Genomic DNA, 25,509 nt, shown 5'->3' with positions numbered 1-25,509 from the left:
AAGAGCATGAGCAGGGGAGGGGAAGGGAAAGAGGGAGACACAGAATCCGAAGCAGGCTCCACACTCTGAGCTGTCAGCACAGAGCCCGACACGGGGCTCGAACCCACGAACCGTGAGATCATGACCTGAGCCACAGTCAGACGCTTGACTGACTGAGCCACCCAGGTGTTCTTTATATCTTTAAAGTTTCCCAGGTGGTTGTGACACCCCACCAGTCTGGGTCACTGCTCCAGGGCAGGCCCCTCCATGAAGGGCTGACCTTCCTACCTCTCTTACTTACGTGCAAGGTATCATATATAAAAGTGTCAGCTCATCATGGCAATTGATGAAATCTTTTTGAGTCTACATCCTATCATTCTGGCATTCTCCCTTCTGTGTCTTCTTCCAAGTTGCTGATAAAAATGATGATAAGAGATACCACCTCACCCTCATTAGGATGGCAGCTACCAAAAAAACACAGCGACATTTGCAAAGATGGAGTGAAATTGGAACTCTGTGCACCGTTGGGATTGTAAAAGGGTGCATCTAGTATGAAAGTTCCTGAAAGCCTCAGAAAATGAAATACCACATGACCCAGCAATCCTACCTCTGGGTATATACCCCCAAAGAATTGAAAACAGGGTCTTTTAGGGGCACCTGGGTGGCTCAGTCCGTTCAGCGTCTGACTCTTGATGTCTCATGGCTTGTGAGTTCAAGCCCCACATCACGCTCTGTATTGACAGCACAGGACCTTCTTGGGATTCTCTCTCTCCTTCTCTCTGCCCCTCACCCACGTTCTCTCTCTCTCTCTCTCTGTCTCAAAATAAATAAAGAAATAAACTTAAAAAACAAGAAAACAGGATCTATGGACACCCGTGTTCATAGCAGCATTATTCACAATAGCCAAAAAATGGAAGCAACCCAAATGTCCATCAGTTTTTTTTTTTTGCCGGGGGGTGGGGGCTGGTTACTATGGAGAGGGACAGTGGTGATAGTGGAAATCTGTTGTTCTTTTGCAAGCCTCAGACACAAATTATGGAAGTTGTAATGCTCTCAGCCAATGAATAATAGCAATTTGTATTGACACAACTGCACGCTTATCCATTATCTACTAATTATCTAACAATTATCACCACACACTCATAAGAAAGGAAATGACATCATTATCTGCTCCCTTTTACAGATATGGAAACTGAGGCACAGAATGACTCAGTAACTAAGTCATTCAATTAATAAGAGCTAGAAAGAGAACTTGCCAGTATACAAGAACCCAAGAAATTTCTTTTCTAACTTATTGTCAGGGGAAAATAGTTTTAGTCTACTTTGCTTTTCCCCTTGAGGAACTGGAATGTTTTCTCCTTTCTGATTTTAAAGTAAACTAACTTACTGTGTTTCTCTTTCTGCCCTCAAATTGGCTGCCCAGTCACTGTTGCTCTGTTATTCTTCACAATCAGCCTGCTTGCTTTTCCCTTTTCTGCTTGGTGCTGATTTTCTAGTTCTGTTGTATTAACCTTCATGTCCACGTTACCTTTGTTGGAACCTGCCTCAAACCCTCTTCTGAAAAAGGCAGGCTATGCATAAATGAGTGAGTGAGTGGCTGATTAGCCAGGACAGCAAATCTCTAGTAGAGTGCTTTGTCTTCAGAATTTACAATACTTTACTCCAAGTTTAAGGTAAAATGTAGCATTTGGGGAAAAGAGAAACTCTGAATTCAGACAGGGAGATCATAGGACTCTGGAAGAACATGAGAGGGGCAGGGAAAGGGGCTTTCACGTGTTTGATGCTTTACACACTTTCTCAGGTTAAATCCTCACTACAACTCATGAGGCAGGTTGTTCATATGCCCCCTTTTTACAGATGGGGAAAGTGAGGCTCAGAGAAGTTTAATAACTTACTCAGGGTTACAAAGCCCGTCCAAGGTGGAGCCGGGGACAGAACCTAATTCAAAGTCCAGAGCCAAAGCCTTTTCAGACTCGACCTTGTGGTCTCCAGATCAAAATCATCTGAAGGGTTCCCAAGTGGTTACAAGATGCCAACTTGTGATCCACATATTTGGTGCAGGGAAGGGAGCAAAGATTGAATGTGGTGGTGGGGGGGGGGGGTGAGGGGAAGAAGCTATAGACCCGACTCCCAGAAAACCATGATTCTGCCATTTGGAGCCTCCTGATGGTCCCATGTGAACAGAAAAAGGCAGGAGTTCCCCGTACCTGCCCCATTCTCCCACACCACCAGGCCTCCCCGCAGCACAGTGGTCCTACCTTTCTCGCAGTAGGGCTCCCCATCTTCCATGTGGAAGAGGCTGTTCCCAAAGGGCTTTTTGCAGGCTGCGCAGACAAAGCAGGTGGTGTGCCATGTCTGTCTCAGGGCATGCATCACTTCCTGGGGGAAAGAGCCTCAGCTCAGGTCAGAAAGCTCCCGGGGAGAGAGGAAGCTGGGCCTGCTCTCCCTCACCAGGCCCCGGCTACTGCTGGAGCATCCCAAAGAGGAGCAGGACTAAGTGGGCCTTGGACGTGCTCAGGAAAGGCCTGGGAGTGGAGGGGTGAGGGCAGTGGCAGAGGAGTTCCTGCTCATGCAGCACTTGCTGGGTACCAGGTTCTGTGCCAGAATCATCTGGAAGGTGGTTACCTAAGCTGTGATTCTTAACCCTCCCATCAAAGCTGGTGGGGAAGTACTGCTTATGGCCGCCATTTTCCCAAAGGAGCATGGGGGGGGGGGGGGGGCGGGCAAGGCCATATGTGGGTGGATGGCAAGGTCAGTCTATGAAGTGATAACTTGTTTTGCAGAAGCTCTGCCAACGCTTCAAGCTGTGTGGCCCGGGGCATGTAACCATCTCTCCCTTCAAGTTCATTTGCACCCCAGTCCCTTGGTGGCAAACCAACTCTCTTGTAGGGATAGAAAGAGAGTTGTTCTCTCTCTGTTAGCAGCCCCTTCTTGGCTTCCTAAGGGGACCCCACAATCCTGGGGATGGGAAGAGACTGGTGGGGAAAATACAGGGTCAGAGGAGAGGGATGCTGCCCACTTACCCCCATGATTTTGGTGTTGCATTTGGCACAGACTGGGGCAAAGAACTGCTCATAACAGCGCTCGCAGTAAACATTGCTCTGCTCCTCCACGAAGCACACGTCCGCCAGGGAGGTCTTGCAGTAGGCACAGTTAAACTCCTCCGGGTGCCAGGAACGGCCCATGGCTACCAGAAAGGGGCCCCTGGAGAAGCAGAGAACAGCACCAAGCTTGAGACCAGATATTTCAGGACCCCCCAACAGTATTCATGCTGTGACCCCATAACCCTGACTTTTGTGACTGTTCTAATGAACTAATGTGAAATTCAGAGAAAGCTCTATGCAAAAAGATATTCGTTGTTGCATCAATTACAATAAAGAGAAAGGGGAAAGCGGCTCAAATATCTGCCAGTAGGGGACCAGGGAAGCATACTGTAGAATATCCATTCAGTTGACGCCTGATAATTATAATACGAAGAGCAAAGATGACCATGTCAATGGTGGAGGTTTATTGAGCGCTGACTCTGTGGCACTACCTAAGAGGAAATGTGCATTTACTGACTTATTTAGTTCTTACAACAATCCTAAGAAGTAGAATTAGAGTACCCATTTTCAGATAAGGAAACTGAGGCACAGAGAGGTGAAGTAAGTTGTTCAAGGCCAGTACAGTAGACCCAGTATATGAGCCTGCGTTGCCTAGTTCCAGATTAGCAGTCGGAGCAGTGGGACTACAAGGAAATGCTTTAAATTTAAATTTTTACTTTTTTGAATTAAAAAAATTTTTTTTATGTTTATTTGTTTTTGACAGAGAGAGAGAGAGAGAGAGACAGAGCATGAGCGGGGGAGGGGCAGAGAGAGAGGAGACACAGAATCTGAAACAGGCTCCAGGCTCTGAGCTGTCAGCACAGAGCCCAATGCGGGGCTCGAACTCACATACCGGGAGATCATGACCTGAGCTGAAGTCAGACGCTCAACCGACTGAGCCACCCGGGCGCCCCCTGAATTTTTTTTTTAATCTTTTAGTTTATTTATTTATTTTGAAAGAGAGACAGCACAAGTTGGGGAGGGGCAGAGAGAGAGAGGGAGAGAGAGAGAATCCCAAGCAGGCCCCGCGGGGTCAGCACAAAGCCTGATGCGAGGCTTGAACTCAAGAATCATGAGATCGTGACCTGGGCCGAAGTTGGATACTTAACCGACAGAGCCATCCACATGGCCCACTTCTCTGAATTTTCGAATTCTTCTCTAGTGAGCAAGTGTACTTTGTTTCTTTCTTTTTCCTTTTTCTGTGTTACTTTATTTTTAAATAAAAATGTATTTATCACATATATAAGCTTACCTCCCAAACACACACGTACTATAAACACACTATGTTCCAACAAGTATCACCTATGGTCCATGAAATGACTTGTTTTCCTTTTAGTGTAGTAGATGCCCACCAAAGCCCTGAGCAGCACAGGCCTGTCTGTGGAAAGACCCAGAAGTAACCCTGAAGGAAAGCTGGGTCAAAACTAGCACTGTCAGCCAGCTTGCAACATGCCCTATAAACCTACTGACAACAAGAGCAACAATTCCCAGAACCCGGCCTTAGCCCAAGGGGGAGGTCCTGGCACCAGGCACTGCGCTGGGAGCTTCACTCACTTACCTCATGGAATTCTCCCGACTCCCCAGGGATGTGGGTGTCACACAGGTATGGAAGCTAAAGCTCAAAGGGGGTCAGACTAGGTGGCAAGCCAGAGGTACCCGAGGCTGCCCCGCAGCCTTCTTCCTATACCTGCCCTCCCTCCCCCTGTCACCCCCCACCCAAGGCTCAGAGAGTGGGCGAGCCTCCCCACTGCCCTTCTAGCACCCCAGCTCACGGCCAAGGCTGGACCATACCTGATGACGTTGTTGCAGTGGCCACAGAGTGGAGTCCGGCTGCTGGCTGGGAAGCGTTCAGCCCGCTGAACGATGCCCCTGGCCAGGGGGGACACCTGGGGCCCTGCTGGGGTGTAAGCAGGGGCCCCTCGGGGCAGGGTCTGCTTGCTGATGGAGGTGGTGCTCCTGCCAGGGGCAAACTTCTGAGAGAAGCTGTCGTCTGTCACCCACGGTGGGCGGCTGCCAGACTCCACAGGGCCCCCGCTGTAGGTCACTGAGGATGCAGGGTTATAGCTTGGGGCTGGCGAGGGGGTATAGGTTGGTGCCGGGGAAGGGGAGTAGGTGGGGGCGGGTGAGGGGGTGTAGGCAGGGGTAGGTGAGGGGGTGTAGGGAGCTGGACTGTAATTGGCCCCTGGGGATGGGCTGTAGGTAGATGTGGGCGCTGCAAGGCAAAAATAGCCAAAGAAAATGTATCAGGAATTCATTTCCCCCAACTTCCCCCGCCCCCACCGCCAGAAAACTGTAAAAGGTGGCTGAATATCAGAGCAGTACAATTCCAATTCCTATGGAAGACACGTTCCTGAACTTCTTGATGCCCCAGATTTGATTTTGCAGCAGGGAGCCAAGGGAGATAGAGAACAGCCAGAGCAGAGCCCTCGGGAGCTGGGACAGGGCTGGGAAAGGGACATAGCTATAAATATCTGCAGCTGTGTGGGGTGGGGCTCGGCCAGGCCTTGGCTGCCAGAGGCCTGCAGAAGACAGGGAAAGGGGGGTGGGGGTGCCAGGCAAGCCTCATATTTGGGTCCTCTGGGCCGGGAAGAGGGTGGGAGCGGGTCGGCTTGGCCTTGCCTGGAAGATGCTTTTGGTTGCGCTCTGACCAGCGATTTGACATCTGACATGCCTCAAATGTGTTTGCTGAACCTGGACCTAGTCCAGCCTTGGGGACAGAGCCGATGACAGGGCAGTTGGGTTTTCAGGTTCAGGTTTCATGTTCAGCTGCAATTGTTTTCTTGAAAAAGAGTTTGGCTTGATTTGTACTGGGGGGACATTTCACCTTGGTTTGATTGGGATGGGGGTTGGGGGTCTTAAGAGAACCGCACAGAGGAAGCCTGGGCAGAGATGTCGGGGGGACAGCTCACCCCAGTCTGTGGCTGCCTCTGGGACACCCATGCTCTCCCACATCACTTTAGTGGAAACCGAGAATGTCTGAGTGGCTGTGCAGAAATTACCATGGAAGTCAGAGTGCAGGTCGAGAATGTACTGCCTCAGTTCTGGAACCCCCTCTTCCTGCTCCCTGAGAGCTGAACACGCTTTTGGGGTGACAATGCCAAAGAGCACTGCAGCTGCTCACCAGAGGCCCTCTGAGGCCTGGACCCTCAAAACCCAGATCTCTCAGGTTTGCTGCTTCTGCTGTGGAGCCTGCACACATATTCCAGCCAGCTTCCTCTTCCAGCCAGGGAGGTTCCAGAAGCCTCACCTCAGCTCACAGTCTGAGCCTCTGGAAAGAGGCCTCATTCCTCTTATCCTGGGAAACATGTTGGGGCAGCCTCCCTCCATTCCTGAGCCTGCCTAGGTGGATGGACTATAGTGAGGGGTGCTGAGGCAGCCCCCATCAGTCGCTAGCCTGGAAAGGAAGGTCTTGCTCAGGGCTAAAGTTCCCCACCTGGCCTCTGATCTCTCCCACCTGGTTCTCCTGGACCACCCTGGGGGCCTGCTGCTCCAACTCTACTTCTGCTCCCAGATGACTGGCCCTTCAGAGCAGGGTAACATGGGAACCCCTGTGCTGTGGGTGGGTAGGGATCAGGCCTACGTTATTGAAAGGTAAAGGGGTAAAATCGTCCACAGCCCTGCCCTGGAACCATCCCGGGAGTGATGCTGGCTTCTAAAGGTAAAACTCTCTCCATGAGGAATCAATCTTCTTCCCACTTATTAAGGGAATAGGCTTGGCACATAGCAAGTCACCTGGGTTAGTTCCCTTGACAGTTGAGGTCACTGAGGCTCAGACAGAGCCAGTAAGTGGCAGAGTGAGTCTCCAAAACCATTCTATTACCCCAAGCTGCCTCTGTAAAGAATAGGAGTCTGATTTCCAGAAAATCTCGGTGTACTGTGTCATTGAGGAGGAACTATCCACCTGGAGGAGGTCCCATGCTCTGACATGTAGCACAACCATCAAGAGCCCTAGGTTCAGGTCCCAGCACTACTGCATCCTGGCTGTGTGTCCTTGGGCAAGTTCCTTAACGTCTCTGGGCCTGAATTTTCTTTTTTTTTTTTTTTTTTTTAATTTTTTTTAATGTTTATTTTTATTTTTGACAGAGAGAGAGACAGAGCATGAGCAGGGGAGGGGCAGAGAGAGAGGGAGACACAGAATCCAAAGCAGGCTCCAGGCTCTGAGCCGTCAGTACAGAGTCCGAGGCGGGGCTCGAACTCACAGACCACGAGATCATGACCTGAGCCAAAGTTGGACGCCACCCAGGTGCCCCCTGAATTTTCTTTTTTTAAAATGGCATTAATAATTCTTAGTACCTTACAGGAGGATTAAAGAAGACAAGAAATATAAAGTGCTTAGCCTAGTGTATGCATCATTTCACATTAGTGAGGATGGTGAGGATGATGCTTCCTGGGTCTCAGGGTCTGGATGAACTGCCTGATGGTCACCTAGGGGAACCTGTCCAGGGAGACCACAGGATGCTGGGGGTGGGGGTGGGAGATGTGACACCCTGTAATCAGATAACCTGGGACTGAGTCTACTCACCTGTGGTGGAATGTATGATGTTCCTACCTGCCTCAATGGGAGTGGTGAGGACCTACTGGAACAACATTTGTGAAGCCCAAATTTGAAATGCTGTCATCCTAACAACCTTGCATAACAGCCAAGTGCTCAGAGCAAGAGGGTCTCAAAGTGCTGGGGGCGGGGGTGATGAGGGGAACACCACCAGGGAGGGGGTGTGGGGAGAGGTGATCTAGAAGAACTTCAGAGCAGAGTCATTCCTCTCTAGTATATATAATGGGGTTCTGTGCAAGATTTTGTCCCCACTCTTCTCTTTTTTTTTGTAAAGTGTGGGATCTCTGCTAAAAGGATTAAAAACAAAGCCCTAATCCTGTGCCACTGCACAGCCCTATGTGGCTACTAATCACTTGAAATGAGGCTAGTCCAAATTGAGAAGTGCCAAGAACATAAAATACACACCAGATTTCAGGGCTTAGTACAAGCGAAGGATATAAAGTACCTCAATAATTTTATATTGAGTATATATTGAAATGATGCTTTGAATATACTGAGTTACATAAAATATGTTAAAACTGATTTCACCTGCTTCCTTTTCCTTTATTAAAAATGTGGCTAACAAGAAGATTTATTTTCATTGGGCAGTGCTGCCCTCAACAGAACAGCGGCTACCAAGTACTGACTGCTTCCACATGCCAGGCCCTTTACCTGCACTACTGCATGTAATACTGCAATCCAAGGAGACAGATATTTTCTAGTCCATTTTACAGATGGGGAATGAAGCTTGGTGAGCCTAAGTGATTACGGCAAAGTTAGGGAGCTAGTGAACTACCTATCTCAAACTGGAGCTTGGGCAGTTGGACTCAACTCCAGATTCCCTGCTTAACCACCCCCTGGGCAGCAAAACAGGCTTTAGCACGCCCCTTCCAAATCGGGCCCTTGCCCACTTTTCCTTCTTCCCTCCGCCTGCCAGACGTTCTCTGCCCCCCCCCCCCCCCCAAGGCCTCCCAGACTCCCAGACTCCCAGATCCAGCCTCCTTTTCTAAACCCCCAAGAAAGTCTCCTCAGGTCAGAGGCACGCCAGAGTCTGGACCCCGGTGGGCCGCTCCCTTGCTCAGATATACGCCCACCCTTCCCCCCCAGGCTCGGGCCGGCAGCTTGCCCCTCCACATCGCGTCCCCCAATTCCAGTGGGGTGAGGGTGAGAGCGCGAGCAGCAGCTGCTTTCACAGTCCCCTTCCCTCTGCGCCCTTCCTCCTGGCTGGTCGCGTCACCCCAGACGTGCCAGGAGAGAGACTTGATATCCCATCTCCGAGCCCGGGGCTGTTGCTATTTCTGCTTGACGGAATTAAGCCCGTCTAAATTAGAAGGTGATATTTCACCTCTAATTGGCAAGTTCAAAAGGCCCCTATCGCACTCGGCGGCCTCGGGAATGTGTAATTAAACAAGGTGATTTCTGACTCATTCCAGGTCGGGCCTGGCTCCCCGCGAGCGCTGGCCCCCGCCCGGCCCGCGGGCCGACATGGCCTCCCCCGGCCCGCGCGGGGCCCCTCCGCCCACGGTGAGGCCCGCCCGGCAGCCTCCTCGGCCCCAGGTGCTCCTGGGGAGCGGCCGCCCAGCCCCGGCGCCAGCTATAAGACCCGGGCTGCGAACGCCACGCTCGGCCCGGAGGAGCCCCGCGAGGAGCTGCGGCCGGACCGAGGTCGGCGAAGGACGGGAGCGGCTCGGGCCCGCTCTCCCCGCTTCTCCCCGGGCCTCCTGCCAGCCGCCCGGCCTCCCCCTTCCCTGCGGGCAGGCATGAGTTAACGTCTGCACGGCCTGGGAACGCCGCGGAGGGAGGCCCGCCGCCCCGGGGCTCCGGCCCGTCTCGCCCGCCTAGGCCCCAGCCCTGGAGCGAAGAGAGGGGCGCCGGGCGCGCCCAGGCAGCGCGCGCCCCCGGAGCCCTGCCGCCCCCTGGCGGGCCTGCGGAGGAGAGCCGGCGGCCGGGGCGGGGGCGCCGAAGCCCGGGGTCCGCCCCGGAAGGTGCTCGGGAGGACCCGCCTGGGAAGGGAGCGCGGACTGGGCCGGGACGGAAATGCGCTTCTTGCGCCGGGACAGAGCCGCGCCTCCACCCGCCGCGGCTTAATCCAAACAACTCTCCACCCTCCCTGCGGTGGTCCCCGTCCCCGCAGGGCACCGCGTCCTCCAGCTCCCTCGGAGATTTTTCACCATTGCAACCAGCTCCGAGTTGCTCTCTAACCCTGTGGATTTTTAACCTCAGAACTGTGTGTCCCTGCCTCTGAAAGGACAGGGAAGGGCACCTCCTGTGGGTCAAGTACCCTTCATTTCTTCCCCAGAACCGGAGGTCTACATAGTTTCGCGTTCGTTTTCAGAGCGAGAAACCCAGGCTGCAGAGATGAAGCGCTTTGACTTCAGAGAACCCCCCCCCCCCCCCCCTCCCGCACAGGAACGTGCCTGATGCCCAAGCTGCTTCTACCACCGCCGCCGTCAGACTGTCAGACTGGGCTTTCTAACCGGAAGGCTGATGAGGGCTCCTCGGCCCTGCGCATCAAGTCAAGCTCCCCAAAGCAGGGCCCTTCCCGCTCACTCTCTGTCTTACCTCCCCAGCTCTCCAGCTTCATTGAGGATCCTCTCTGGAGTCTCTCATTTTCCTTAACAGGATATGCTCCTGAGTCCAGACTTTGCTGTTCCTCTACCTCATGACTGCTGGACCAACTCCCCATCTCTTGCAGGACACACAGAAGCCCCCTCCCTGTTCCCTTAGAGTTAGCTACCTGCTTCCCTAACAGGTCATTGGCTTCCTCACTCCATCGCTTTTACCATATGTGAAGATGGTTGTGTGTGTAACGATTTGGGAGCAGGGCAGAGAACAGTTTGTATACTACTGCAAGTGGAAAATGTCATTGTTGCTGTATTCAAGATGGCTGTACAGAGAAATATGTTGGAAGTACAATGCTTTAAATGAGAAGCGTGTACCCACCTAAAACCCTATCTCACCCACCCACGGAACTTGCACCAGGGTACCACTCTGGGAACCCTTGTGATCCATTACCCCGTGTGTTCAACCACCAGAGTGCACAGTTCACAGCCTCTCTCTGTCCATTTCTCACCCCCAACTGGAGTTCCTCACCAGCGTTCAATCATTCATTCATTTATTCCTTCATTCACTACCTTTGCTGAGCACCTCCTCTGCGTCGGGCCTGAGTCAGGTGCTGGGGATACAGTGAAGAAAATCTGCCACCGCCCTGCCCTCCTGGAGTTCAGAGTCAGAATCCAGTGGGAAGGATGGTGATGTCAGCCCTGGATGGCTGTAGTTGCCCAGAGCCCTCCTGTGGGCACATCCTATAGACCAGGGCACACAGGACCCTCCCCCAACCTGGGAAATTAGCTAAGGAGCCCTCAGGTTCACTCAGCAGGGGCAGGCAGGGGAAAATGAGGTGCGAGCCAGACTGAGAATTGCCCTCGGGCTCTGGGGAGCAGGCCAAACTTTGCCAAGGAAAGAGGGAAGTGGGACTGAGTCCTCATCCCTGTGAAGCGGCCCTGGGCAGTGATGAGAATGGGGACCAGAGCAATGGAACAGACAGTCAAGGGAGCTCAGCCACCAGGAGACCATTTTGTTGCTTATTATGTGAGCTCTCTGAGCCTCCATTGTCCTGCCTCAGCTGAGGAACCCAAAGACCAGACAGAATGAACAGCCTGCCCGGGGTCACTGGCCAAAGCCCATGGCATTTTCGTTATAGCTGCCTGTCTTCCAGCTTGAGCTAGACCCAGACTCTTGGGGAAACAAAACTCCTTCCCTCTAAACCCTCTCATCCTTTACCTTGAGCCTGGAAATCCCCAGCCAGGAACCTTATCTGCCTAAGAGCCGGGAGGCTCCACCCCTGGCTGCTACCGCTCACCTGTCTCCCCAGGGCCAGAGGCAGGCTCCATAGGATGCTGGCCCACATTTGGGGGAAGAAGGGCTGAGCCTCATTAGCAGGACCTCGCTGGCCACCATCCTTCTTGGGATGTGGCCTAGAAGCCACGTCCAGCCTAACAGCTTCCCCTCCAATCTGCCTCTCACCTGGCTGGTAGACAGAAGGCCGGATGCTGGCGGTGGTGACAACTCGGGGCTTGGGCGCAGGGGCAGCTGGGGCCTCACTGTATGTATGAGTGGCAGGTGCCGGAGAGGTCGCCTTGGCGGGACTGTAGGCAGAGGCCTGGGGCCTGGAACCAAGGGGGGAGGAGTTAGCAGCTAGAAGGACAGCCCCACCCAGGCCCTGGGGCCTGCAACCATGGCAGCCTGGTCTTCAGGAGCCTCTGTGAGGAGGAAACCTGACAGAAATGCTGGGGATTTGCCAGGGGCTGTGAAGGAAAGACTGTGGGGGTCTTAGAGGGGAGGAAGCTGCTCCTTGGGGGCTGAGTCTTCGTGAGTCTGGTTAGAGCCATATGGCCCATTGCTGGTGTCACCACCTTAGGAAAGAGGGAGGAAAACCACCAGCCAGACAGGAAGACAGACAGGAAACCCTTCACTTCCTGTGGAGAGACTACCAGGGTGAGGCTGGGGTTGGAGGGGCAGACGCAGGAGAGAGGAGACAGATGGAGGAGGTCAGAACTACCCCTCTCCCTCAACCTTCTGACCTCCTGGGGCACTTCACAGCCTCAGACCACTGGCCTCTTCATTCCCCTTTCTGCTGGTGCTGGAAGGAGCCGCCAAATCTCAGGTTTCTGGATAAGAGTGCTCCAGAGAGGTCTCATGGGAAGCCAGGAGACCAGCCCCCCAGTATGTGCACGCGCACACACACACACACACACACACACACACACACAGGCTTCTCCTTTGCACAGCATTCCTGTTGCCCTCTCCCCACTGAGTAAGCTGCCAAGAGGTCTTAAAGCCTTTTCCCACTTGTGACCCAGGGACCATGGGACCAAAGTGATAGAGTGAAAGTGTCCCAGTTCGTTGCCCTCAGGAAATGCCGTACTTGGCCTTTTCCCTTGGAGAACTAAAGGCTCCAAGAACTGGAGTTAAGGGGCATGTTTGACTTTGTCTTATTCAGTGTTTCCCAATTTCGTTGTCAGTGAACAACTCCCCACCTTTTTTCATTTAAAGCTAAAGACCACCTTATTGAATACACCTTTGGCTTCTCCCTGCATCGTTCAGATCCCGTTGGGGACCACATGTCCACACCCAGGGCAAATGGGTCATTGATGGGGATGCTAGAGAAGTGAGCCTCTGAGAATATACCATCCTCCCCCAGTCCAAGGCTTCCTGCCTTCTTTCCAACTGTTCCCCACGGGCCCAAGTGCTGGGAAGAGTCATAGGATAAGGAAGTAATTTCTTCTCCAGAGCTCTGGGAGGGGGTGGCCCGGAGCTAAGGACCCACTGCCAAGCTCCTTAGTGGATTCAGAAGGGTGTGTAGTGCTGCTCAGACAGTATGGAGGTAGAATGAGCCTCAGACAGCCAGTATCCCAGACCTAGGGGGTGTGCAGACTTACCGGGCCAAGTTATTATGTTTCTGGTTGGGTGAAGCCATTGTCTCCCCTCCCTGGGCCTGTCTGCTTCTCTGATAAACCACAGTGGAGCAGGGGCCTCAATGGAGGAGAAAGAGGCAGTGTCGAAGGGGTGCCCAGCTTCCACTGCGGTGGGAGAGGGCTGAGGGTCAGTGGGGCTTAGCCAGACTCTCCCACCAGTGGAAGAAGATTTCCCAGCAGCCCAGGAGCTACAGGTCCTGTGTCCAGGGTTGGTGTTAGGGGAGGAATCAGAGGCTTATGACATCTAGCAAGGACTCTGAGGCCATGCCAAGAAAGGCTAAGGTGTCCATTTGCCCCCCACTGGCTTCCTCTAGCTCCATCCCAGCCTTGTGTAAGATAGGGAGGTAGCTGGTGTGGTCCCTGGGTTCCTTCTGCTCCAGCCTGATGCTGGGAGCCCTCCAGGTATCTCTCCAACCTCCACCCAGGCCTCATCTCCCTTTGCAAGGCCGAGGAAGGAAGGGTTTGCCCTGTTGAGGGAGTCCTGAGGGCCCCAGGCCACTGAGGACACCGAGGCCTGAAGCATAGTGCTGGAGCTTGTCCTTAAGCAGGGCCCCAGCATCTAGAGCTTCTCCATCCAACTGGGGAGGCATCTTCCCACTTAACAACAGGGACGTTTCTTACCCTTTTCAAAGTTTCTTCTTGGTGCCCTTAGCTGAAGAGGTCCTGGTGTGTAGAGGGGGAGCAACTTGCTAAGTGACCCCAGGAAGCTGGAATAAAACAACCCCTGGAGGCCCAGACTGGGCTTACCCTTGAGGCTTGAGCTGGGCTGGGCAAAGGCTGGGCTTGGCACCACCTAGGTCCTTGTGAAGCCTGGGGGTAGGGGTGCAGCACACAGGTCTGCAGGCCACTGTGCCCACCCTTTATCCTGTCTCAGGCTGTGCCAGGGACTTATGAACCCTGATCCAGAGAAGCATGTCCTTTCCAGCAAAACCCTGGGAGGGGAGCATGGGAAACTGAGAAAGCTGGCTGTGACCTCAAACACCAACTTGACAGCTCCATGAAGCCCAGAAAGAGCTGGGCCTGTCCAGCTATTACACTGCCTGGCCATTCCAGAATGACTCATCCAGCCTGCCCTCTGCACCTCCCCACACCTCCCTACATCCTTTGCAAACTGCAACCCCCACCCACCCACTCCCGCCATCCCCAGCCCTGCCTTTTCTGGGTATCCAGGAGGTCAGGTTGAAATGCAGTAACTCCTAACACTCGAGAGAATGCTAGGTGATTTATGTACACTTTTTCTGTCCCAACCCTAAAAAAATAGATGTTGCATTAAATATCTTAGCAGATGAGAAACCTAGCTTCAGAGAAATTAAGTCACTTTCTGTAGATTACAGACAGTAAGCGGTGGAGCAGAGAGTTACATCCCATGACATCGGGTGCCTCTGGAGTTAGCCTCCATCAAGAGAAGAGAGGGTAAAGGAAGAGGACAAGTTAGTGCTAAATATCTGCCCAAATCTGATCTACCTTACCTACCAAGGTCAATGCTACATCTGCTCCCTCCTCCAGAGAGCCTTTCTTGACTTCCCCGGACCACAAGGACAATTTTCATTCTCTCCCTTATTCTAGTTCCAGGAACAATGGCTGTGCACAAAGTCTCTCTTTGTTATCTAATTGCATGCGTGCATGCATGTGTGTGTGTGTGTGTGTGTGTGTGTGTGTGAGAGAGAGAGAGAGAGAGAGAGAGAGACAGACAGACAGACAGAGAGACAGAGAGAGAGAGAGAGGCACTAGGGGGCCAGGCAGCGCATTCCAGTCTCTGTGCTGCACTGCACACAGTGTGCTCCCCTGCAGTGACTCCCAGTCTCCCCTTCACTCTCAGCACCAGGCAGTGCTAGGTTTGGCTTTCCAAGGACCCCGGGGTCCTAACCACCTTGCACGGACTTTTCAGAGGGCTGGATACAGTTGCCAACAGGTGGACCCATGTTGAGGACTTTCCTGCCTCCCTTCCCTGAGGTCAGGGTCGGCACCTGTGGGCCCGTTACCTTGGACTGTCCGCAGGGCTTGAGGCAGGGGCTACAGCAGAGGCGGTGGCAGCATGGGCAGTGGCTGCGGTCAAGGGTGGCGAGGCCGCACTGGGAGGGGCAGCAGCAGGCAGCTGGGCAGAAGCGGGCAGCAGCGGGGTGGTGGCCTGGCTGGTGCACACTGGAGCATGCTCAATAGGGGTGCTGATGAGGCGGGACCGAAAAAGACAACAGGTCAAGGGGGTCCTCTGTATGGGGATGGTGGCTGCAGCAGAGGCAGGCTGGGTGGAAATCACCATCCATTCTGTAAAACGAGCATGATCTTCCGGTAGGCGTGTTTCCAGCCTCAGGGAAAGAGCCTCCCAGGACCCCAAGAGGGAAGGGCTCAGAGCACTTGGAGGACCACAAGAACATCAAAAATATTCTCAAGCCTGGTGAGTTTCCACACACACCACCATTTTTGTGGACTTCCTAATTTTGCTCTCTCTGTGTATATTATAAAAACACAGTGTGGTGGAAAAGTAGATTGAAGTATCAACCAAATTTCCTCCCCCATCCTGTTTTGCTTTTTCTTTTGCCCTTCCCCATTTAGTTAGAAGCATGCATTGCATTTGAGAAGGAATGATACAAGGCACAAAACAGAGGTAAGATATTTGCATATCAAGGGCCTAGGCTGTGGAGGACCCAGGGCACTGAAAGCATTTGGAAGAGGGATGAAAGCTACCTGCCAGGAAGATCAAGGTCATCTGAACCAGAAAGGAGGCAATGTGGAACGAGGGATTCAAGAATAGAGGTAGCTGTGCCCCTGTTCTGGATAAATCCTGGGGAAGTAGCAGGACCCCAGGGGCCCTCATGCCCATGGTGAAGGGGCAGGCCGACCCCAGACAGGCCAAAGATCCCCAGGCCATCATCGAGGGCTTCCCATACCCCCGGGTGACATGGACATGGTCCTGAGTACCTGCACATCCTAGAAGCCTTGTAACTGGGAACAAGAGAGGTCACAGCTCTTCCAGTGTAGACCAGCGTATCCTCACGGGTTGGGAATATCCCAGCAGATGGCAGCACAGGCAGACCACGACCAAAGACCAAATGCCCACGTGCCCAACCCCCCGCCCCACCCCCACCCCTTGACATCCTGTAAACGCTTCATCCCCAGAAACACTCCAGGAAAAAAGAGCATCAGAGCCTGGGGTGATGGGATTAGATTTCTGCCATCTGCAAAGCAAGGCAGAGACTAAAATTTAAATTATAGGCAAGCAAAGAAATGCACATTCTTTGCTCATTGGACTAAGATTTGTACTTGCTACAACAGCGGCAGGATATGCAGCGCCTGCGAGTGGAAATGACCTTGCCCGTCCTCTGTAATTCATTTATTGAACTCATACTACGTGCCAGGTATATGTCTTTAATTCCTCACAACAACCCTCTGATTATCGACTCTGCTTAATAGACGAGAGAATGGAGACTGAGAGAAATCAATCGCTCAACCTCCTGGAACTTATTGGCAGTGACAGAAGGATCTGAGTGAGGTGCCTTTGGATTTGAAGCCTTACCGGGTACTTCAAGTGGCCCCTGATGGAGGAAGAAAGACATTTCTTCTTGTGACTAGTCAAGTAGAATCTTTCCCCAACAAAACACACTCTTATTTGAAAAGAATTCAAATACTAATCTTCCCTCTGTGAGTGTTTACTGTATGCCAGGCCTTGTGCCAAACAACTGTACAAGCATCACTCCATTTGATCCTTTCAACCTCCCTGAGCGTTTGGTATCATGATCCTCATTTTACCGATGAAGAACCTGAGGTCTAGAGAGATTGAATCTCTGCTGAACATCACACAGCTGCCAAGGGGCAGAGAAGGGTGTGAGCCCTAATCACTACAAGGCTACTCAGTCTTCAGTATGAAGATGAATCGCCTGGGAATCTTGTTAAAATGCAGCTTCTAGTTCAGCAGGTCTGGGGCAGGCTGTGAGTCTACATGTCTAACAAGTTCCCAGGTGATGCTGCTGCTGCTGGTCTGCAGACCACACTTTGAGTAGCAAGGTGCTGCGGAGGTCTGTCCCAGGTAGCCATGCAAGTGGGTCATGAGCGGTTTACCAAAGCATTGCCGAAGTTCTCTCTTCCATCCAGCGAGGCACGGGGGCAGAGAAGGGCATGAAACAGTGTGAAAGGGTTGGGGAAGAGAACCAGAGGCACGGTGAGGCTTTAGGTTGACTGTCCCAAGAAAGGGAGTGCCATTCTTCTCCATCGACTGTGTGGGAAGCATTCAGGGTAGACAGAGCATTGGCCATGTCCTGTCCAGCCCTTTCACAGCTCGGTGGTTCTGACAGAAAGCCTCAGAAAGCCCAGCTCTCAGGCCTGCGGCAATGCCATGAGACCACTCACCCACCCTCCATGAAAGAAGCTGATTTCCGGAAGCCATTGCCTGGGAAGGCTCAGGCCGACACAGGACACCTGGTCTCCTTTATTGGTTCTCCCTGACCCTGTTGCATGCTTCTAGTGGGCTTCTGGGAACTGAGGACACCACTCAGGACAAGAGTGATGAAAATATCTGGGCTAGAGACAATAAATACTCTGCAGGACAAATAGAAAGTCGGCTTTGCCTGTCTCTTTTGCTCCAATTCTCTGTCAGATCAGCTTACCTGGTGCTCTCCCCAGGCATAGCTCCAAATGAACACTGAATTCTGAGTTGGGCGTGGGGGGATGTGTGCCCTAGGAAAATTCATGATCTAGCATCTTATTTAGGGCCACTGTTGACAGACACCAAGCAGCCAGGGCCTAGGGGAAGTAGGAATGCACTGAGGGAATCCTGAGGATCTTGGGTTCTTGTCCAGGTCAGCTCTGGCCTGAAGCTCCACAGGCCCCCCAAAACCCCAAGGAGAGTAGGGAACTTACTTGGCCCTGGCTGCGGTCCCAAAGAGAGTGCCCATGAGATCACTGCAGCCTGGTCTAGGATTCGACAGCTGCTTCCTGACTCGATCATAATCCACTTTAAATATCAAAGCAAAACCAAAACAAACAACAGTACTCAAATGCTCACAGCTGCATGGGAAGTATATGGCCAGAGGGAAAACACAGCCTGGCTACAGACCCCCATCAGCCCACATCTTCCCTCAATCTGGTCGGCATCAAGGAGAGCGTGCCAACCCCGTGCCCCTGCTCTGTTGTGATGGCTCTTGATGGAGAGAATGGCAGGACTTGGTTAATGTTCTTATTGATGGTGACGATATGTATGGCAAGGATGAGGATGGTCTTGGTGATGGTGCCAGGTCTTGGGTTTTACAGTCATGGGCTCTGGTTGGAACTGTGGGTGATGGTGGAGGTGTGATTGATCGTGCTGGGGGGTGGTTGCCATCATTTAGGTGAGGATGCTATTTGTATTAGTTAAGAAAATGGGATATGAACACCTCTGTTGATTGCATGATGGGCAGAACACCAGTCAGGGGGCTGGTCTTGAAATGACTCACGCTGCCACCTACCTAGCTGGCATTCCATCTTGCAACCTAATGGCTAGTGCTCAGGGAAGCCCTGCCCATATCACTCTGCAGTGAGGCCACTGCACCGCACAACTCCAGGGGCCCTGTTGTCATTGGAGTCTATGCTAATGACACCCCTCGAGAACAGTGTATGGCGATCCCCACAGACTGTAGTGTGAATGGGGCCTTACAGCCTTTGCTAGTTCCACGTTGTCTTCAGAATACAAAGTCCCCGAGGCTGGCATCCCAGCTCTGGACCACAAACCATAACATCCTCTGCATTCCTTCCATTCCAGCCAAAATGATTAACTTGGGGTTCTGGGACACCCCTTCTTCTCCTCAGCACCCTTCCTCTCTGCTTAGAGCACCTGTCCAGCCTTCTCTACCTGCCCTTGTCCTAATCCTAACTGCTCATGAAGCTCAAACACGCAAATGCCTTCTTCCAGGAAGCTTTCTCTGACCCTCCACTTGGTCGGAGGGTGGGGGGTGCTCCTTATTTCTGGACCTCACATGACCAACCTTGCATCATGATTAGCTACTGCCCACATTGGTCCTTTCTGATTCCTTTGGCACCCACAGCAGTCAGGCATGGTGCCTTGACTAATGCCCACAGACGTTGAATGCCAGATGAGGAAATCTCTCCTATTTACTCTAGAGGGCTTTACATAGACCCCTGGCCTGGGGCCACCCAATGTGCTTGTGCAGGGACCTGGGGTCATTGGGAAGACACCAGGCAGGCTAGAAAACAAATAAGGACCTTCTAGGGCTTCAAGAGGGCTCCAATGGGCAGGGGCTGAAGACAGGGGTCTGTGAGGCTACCAGATCTGACTAGTTGGCCCAGGTCCTCCACCAGCCTAAGGATAACCAATGCCTGGGACTTCTCTCTGTCTAGCAGCTCATGGCCACACAACCTACCCTTGGGCCTTAGAAGTCCTTAGTAAAAGGTCAGCTAAATATGGGTGTGCTACAGGATGCCTAGATGTAAGCAGGAGTCCACAACAACCCTCCCCTGTTGATCCCCCAGCCAGCCTGCCCTGCCTGGTCCTGGCCTTGGCCCTGGACTCAGACTGCTAGAGGCAGGAAGAGATGGGAGGCCAAAGTGGAACAGGCTGGTGGGGGATTTGGGGGAGCATCTCAGTGTAGTTGACAGGATAGAGCTCTCTCCCTGGTCATCTCTTCCAGGTGGGATTGCCAAGTCCCTAGAGGCAGAAAGAAAGCCTGTGCCCAGGAAGTGGGAGACGGAGCAGGTCTCTGGCTCAGTCTAGCAATGAGGGGTAGGGTGGGGGTGGGCGTGGTTTGAGGAATCCTGAGGGATGGACCTTGGCATCTGCCTTTATTTACCAAGTGCTGCTGGTCTCACACGTTCAGCCTGTGGTTCCCTCAATCAGGGGATAGGCTGATGGGTGGACAAGTGGGTGGGGGGGACATGAGCCTGTCAGCTGGGCCCTTCCTGAATGGTCAGGACTAGAACAAGGCCACAGGTGGCTGGGGCTGACAGCAAGACCATGACAGGTCTTCCACATGCACCTGCCACCTGGGCAAGGCTCTGCCAAACACATCTTCCACCTCCTCTCCTCTCAGCCATGGCCTTGGCCCACCGAGGACTCCCAGCAATCCCCTTGTGAACTGCTCTTTAGTCCAGGCAAGTCCCTTTTCTCACTTCCTGGACCAGGGCTGAGCTTGACAGCGCCTTCCTGGGAGAGGGGCTTGCAGCATGCTAGGGATGGGGATGATTTCTGATCAGTAGGGAGGGCTGGCTCAGCCTGCTGGTGTGGCTGGGTGTGTGGGGGGGAGGCAGGGGGCATTCCAGAACGCCCCCACCCCTACTGCCCTGTGGGAGGCTACAGACTCCCACCCACCATTCGGCCCACCTGAGCTCCACAGCCTGGGTGGGGCCCTCAAGTCAGGAGATGCACAGCAGGCAGAACTGCGCCGGGGTTCCAGCCCCAGCGGGCACTGCCCCTGCCCCTGCCCCTGCCCCTTTCCTGGTGGTGCCTGTCCTCTCCCCATCTTGGAATGCCCCTCTCGAGTGGTACGCACACAGGCACAGCATGACGGGGGCTGGTTTGATTCATTTTCAATCCTCTTTATTTCAGAACAAGCATGCTTATATGTACAGGAGAGAGAACTAGGGATCCAGCGCATACAGCACAGAGAGGAGAGCACATGCCCAATCTCACCACGGCCAGGAGGGGCCTCTGCCTCATCTACCCTGGGGTTTCCACTTACTCTGCACAGAGCCCTGCTCCAGGCTGCCCAGGTTCCAGAGGGCAGCGAGGGAGCGAGTAGGGCCAGGGGTTGGCCTCTTCCCGGGACCCTGATCTATAGGTGGCTTGTTCCAGGACAGCACTAGGCCAGGCTGCCTCTCCTAGCAGCTGAGGGGGGTGGGAAATCAACCAGTGGCATGTTCTGTTTCCCTTGGTTCTGGGGCATGATGCCAGCAAACCCTGCCACGTCCTCTCTGATCTATGGCTAAGGCCCTGGGCAGGGGAGCAGAGGCTGGGGCCACATGGGGTTGGGGAGGGTTGCACTCGGCGGGTGGCCAGGAGGGGGTGCAGTGCTGTGTGGGGCTGGGCCTCGGCCATCAGCTCTGGGGGAGCAGAGAGCAGAACTGCCACAGTTGGCTGTCAAAGGTGCCCCCCAGCACCCCTATACATTCTCAAGCATCACCATGGGGCTCACATGCCAGATCTGTGTGGGGGGGTGGAAGGTGGGGGTCCAGCCTGAGAGGAGTGGGGGGATTCCAGATAGCCTCTTAGCTTTTAACATTAAGGATTTGGGCCGAAAGGCCATGGTGCCAGTTGCGCAATTTGGCAAAACGTGGGCTGTTACGTTCCGTTTCAAACCTTTCCCTGTGGCACAGAGAGAGAGAGAGAGACAGAGACAGAGACAGAAAGAAGAGAGGAGGAGAGAAAGGGGTTAGGGGATGTGTCCCATTCCCCTGTCTGACAGCTCGGGCAGGGGGCACGGGGCGGGCAGGAATTTGGTTTGGAGAGGCTTTGCCACCCATGGAGTACTTTCCAGATAGTCAGGACTGGTTTGGGGCAAGACCAGAGTCCTAAGGGCCAGGACTGAGGGACTGAAGTCCCTGAGCTAAGTGAGTAGGAAGCCATAGAAAAGGGGCCTGGCTAGTGGGCCTGAGGGCAGGCTGGGCCAAGTGGGGGGGGGGTGGTCACTGGTTCTCCCTGGCCCGTGTGGTTAGGGCTGGGCAGGGCTGCTTTGGCTGTAGGCTCTCAGGACTGAACCAAATAGGCAGGTGGGCCTAGCATGGTCTCTGTCCCCAAGCTGGGCATCAAGAAAGAGGAACGCCTGTTCCCATGATGAGGTTTGGTGAGCAGACCGTTCACCTCCCTATGCTTCCCTGGCCTTTACCAAGCCTTCTCTGTCCCCAGAGAGAGGCCTTCAGATACCACCAATTGCCCCCATCTGCCCAGGCCTGAGCACGGCCAGGCAGGCACCTGTGTGCACACACATACTCACGAGACCACTGGCACACAGACAGAGGACCAGGACTTGCCAACACTTCCCATCAATAGGGCCTCTGGGGCCCACCCCACAGTCTGCTAAGTCGAGGGCATAGGACGAAATGGGCAAAGAGCAGCCAGAAACATAGGAATGGAGGAGAGGGCATGCCTGGGCCAGGCCAGTGCCACAGATGCCAGAATCCTACATCTTCCAGGCCGGAGGGGCCGCTAACATCCTCCAGACCAGAGGTGCAAATTGGTGGCTCAGGGGCCGCATCTAGCCACAAACGCAGTGTTTAGCCCAGATAGTATTTAAAACTCCTTTTAAAAATTAATTGCTACATCCAGACCATGGAATACCACTCAGTAATAAAAAGAAATGAATGAACTATGGTACACGTGACAGCTTGGATGAATCCCCAGGGAACTGGCCTGACTGAAGAAAGCTAATCCCACAAGGTCACAGGCTATACAATTCCATATATATAACATTCTTGAAATGATAAAACTATAGAAATGGAGGACAGATAACAGATTAGTTGTCGCCACAGGTTAAGGAGAGGGTGCCCACGGTAGGGAGGTGGGTGTCGCTGTAAATGGGCAACAGGGGGAGATCCTTGGGGTGATGGAAATAGTCTGTGTTTGGCTATACCAGTGTCAACAGCCTGGTTGTGATATTTTACTATAGTTTTGCAAAATGTTACCATTAGGGGATAAAGGGAGCGTAGGATCTCTCTATATCATTTCTCACAACTACGTGCCCAAATCTGCAATTATCTAAAAATAAGTAGCTCAAGAAGTGAATTGCCAGCATATAAAAGCCAGGAAGACCCAGTTTAGGTCTCTAAAAACAGAGATGGGGCAATGCTGGTCTTACGTTTCCCCAGTAGCTCTGCATCCCCACATACACACCTTGCCCCCTTCCCACATCTACATTACGAGGTAGACTCCCTCGCTACACCTCAAGTCCTGATATTGTGTCTCTGTAGAAGATTCTGTTAGACAAAATGGGCCCACTGCCAACATAGTTGAAAACCACTGTTCGGGACCAACCTTTCCTGATACCAAAGAAGAAACCAAGGCCCAGAGACGTCATGTGAATGGCCTCAAACCGCACAGAAACTCAGCCGCAGAACTATGATCCACCTGCCGGGCATCTCCTGCTGCCTGCCTCTCTGAGGCTGGGGAGGGAGGGAGGGAAGGAAGAGAGCAGAAGCGGGGGCCCTGCCGATAGCACTATGCGTGGCAACAATCGGCCATCCCATAGGAATGGGATGGTCTCATCCCATAGAGACCACCCAGGACACGGGTGTGACCAGTTTGCCCAGCCAGGCCCACAGCCTTTGTCATCAGTGCTCAGTGACGGGCTCAGAGACAGTCCTGGAGAGTCAGTGGACCCTAGTGAGCCTGCTCTGCTTGCAGCTGTTTGTAAATTCACAGCCTGCCAAAGAGAGGAGCCGGGAGAGGAAGGAAGAGATGGGGCAGAGAGGGAAGGGAGCTGGCAGAAGAGAATGGACGAGAAGAACTGGGACACCCCACAAGGGCTTCTCAGGGACACCCCAGGGGGGTCCTGGGTTCTCCAGGTGTGGTTTTCAAACTTGCTAGGCAGGACACCCGGAATGAAAAATCCACAAAACTCAGGTAACTTTTGTTATCCTCACAAAGGTTCCATTGGAGGGAGGGCTCTGGGCTGTGCTGGCACCGGGAGACTCAGCCACAGGACTGAGCTGGCTGTGCACAAGGAGGAAAGAGGACACTGAGGTGCCCAGGGAGGCCACAGGGACTACAGGGAGGAGCCAGTGAGCAGTGAGTCCCTGAGCTCCATAGGCAGTAGGGGAGGGAGAAGAAAATGAACCACAGAAGGGTACACGATGGAGAAGGGACTTGGGAAGTTTTTACGCTGTTGGTGGAGGAGTGTGCAAGACAACCCTCGCCTTCAGCTCCTCTGTGAACTTGTCGCTCAAATCAACTGTGTTCCTTGACATCTGGGGTCTCAGAGAGGCACAGAGTTCTTTGCACAGGTGAACACTGGGTAAATGCAGAAACTGCTCTTACAGGCAGTTGAGCTACAAGGTGGGGCCAGAGGATGCCTGGGTTTCACATCAGATTCCTCTGGGATGGTTACACCCAAGCAGTGGGAACCCCATGCCTCAAAGATTCAAGCCCTGCTTAGGACAAAGCGAGGCTTGCCCCCACTCCCATCCTCGTCAGGGCTGCCCAACGTGGAGCCGAACTTCTGAGCCATCCGACCCCTGGAGTGCCTTCCCCAAGTCAGGGGGAAGCTTCTGTGACCTCTCTGAGATTAGAGGCTCGGCTTTTGGATGGAAGCACTGTTTGCGCTACTTCAGATGGAGGCCAGGAACCACAGTATTACCTGCACCCATGCAGGAGCCAGCAGGGGGCTGCAGTCTAAGCCTGCCTGAAGGGTTTGCTGACGTGCTGGGGTCTTTCCTGAGAGGGGAGCCAAGTCCACAGCAGGTGCCTGGGCTATTTAGGGACCTGGCCTGCCTCACCTGTAAGGATACGGTCCTTGGAGATTAGGCTCTGCCTTGGGCTGGCCAGCACGTGGGCACTGGAACCTCAGAGAGAAGCTACCTGCTACCAGGTACTGGAGACACCCTGAGTGTCAAGAGCCAGGACCCCAAGAAGAGGGCAGGGCTCTGAGCTGCTCTGGGACTCTACAGGGTTCAGGGTTGGGGCGGGAAGGCCTGGGAGGTGGAGCAGAGACAGGTGAGGGGAGAGTTTGCAGGGTCCTCGGACACACAGACTGCCACCTGCCCCCGAGGCCACCAGTGCCGCCGCCTGGTACAGAACACCTGACACCATGGCATTCCCGCCTATCTCCCCACCACATGGCGACAGGAAGAAGAAAGCACCTTTGCACACGTACAAGCCTGTAGAGGCTACCTGTCACCTTGGACAGGTTGCCAGGCCCCAGGGTTGGCAAACTCAGGTTCTGTGGGAGTCAGCTACATGGCAGCGGTGTGCAGTGAAGCCCACCCTGAGGAGGCAGCCTTCCTAAGAGACCCTAAGATTCCTTCCTGTCAGTGCTGCTAAATTGGGAGAAAGAGGAGGCCAGCTGCCCTCAGCCAACAAGATGGGTCAGCAGGGTCTCGGAGTGCAGCTTCCGACTTGGCAGTGGGGAAGGCTGGGATTGGGGCTTAGCCCCCTGGGGAGCAAGGACCCTGACCAGCTTGGACCCAGGGTGAGAACAAGCATGATCCCTTCTTCTCAGTGGGCCACTTGGGCAGCCCGGGGCCCTTGCTGTGACCAGTGGCCACAGTCACTACTTCAGACTTTAATCACAAGCAGAATTGAACCACTGTGCCCACTACAAGCCTCACTCTCAGGTCCTCAGGCTGCTTGGAATTCAAATGAAAATGTCCACCCCCTCCTGCGGCCGTGGGGGGAATGGGCTTTTGGGGGAAGGCTTTGAGGACAACTTTCCAGAAATTACAGTCAGGAAAAGGGAGAGGAGCAGAAGGCTTATGCCTGTCCAGTCCTGGGTTGTTGGGTGTCCCCAAAGCCTTCACCGCAGGG

General features: G+C 53.6%; 1 protein-coding gene across 9 annotated transcripts in view; it reads right to left on the bottom strand.

Annotated features, from left to right (window-relative positions):
• The window catches only part of LDB3 (LIM domain binding 3), a 64,361-nt gene that overhangs the window by 11,838 nt on the left and 27,014 nt on the right, over positions 1-25,509 (bottom strand). For 4 of the 9 annotated variants that reach the window (XM_045437907.1, XM_045437906.1, XM_045437908.1 and 1 more), the window contains 5 exons: positions 15,053-15,235; positions 11,620-11,762; positions 4,854-5,274; positions 3,003-3,183; positions 2,238-2,358 (listed from right to left, as the gene is read on the bottom strand). In XM_045437907.1, coding sequence (XP_045293863.1) covers positions 2,238-2,358; positions 3,003-3,183; positions 4,854-5,274; positions 11,620-11,762; positions 15,053-15,235 — 1,049 coding nt within the window. Of the gene's footprint in view, positions 1-2,237; positions 2,359-3,002; positions 3,184-4,853; positions 5,275-11,619; positions 11,763-15,052; positions 15,236-20,575; positions 21,358-25,509 lie in introns of those variants that run through there. The other 5 variants (XM_045437911.1, XM_045437912.1, XM_045437913.1 and 2 more) reach the window with 2 other exon arrangements.

The sequence above is a fragment of the Leopardus geoffroyi genome, chromosome D2 (genome assembly GCF_018350155.1).
Source record: "Leopardus geoffroyi isolate Oge1 chromosome D2, O.geoffroyi_Oge1_pat1.0, whole genome shotgun sequence".
NCBI classification, from domain to species: Eukaryota; Metazoa; Chordata; class Mammalia; order Carnivora; family Felidae; genus Leopardus; species Leopardus geoffroyi.
This window is presented reverse-complemented; position numbering and strand designations above follow the sequence as displayed.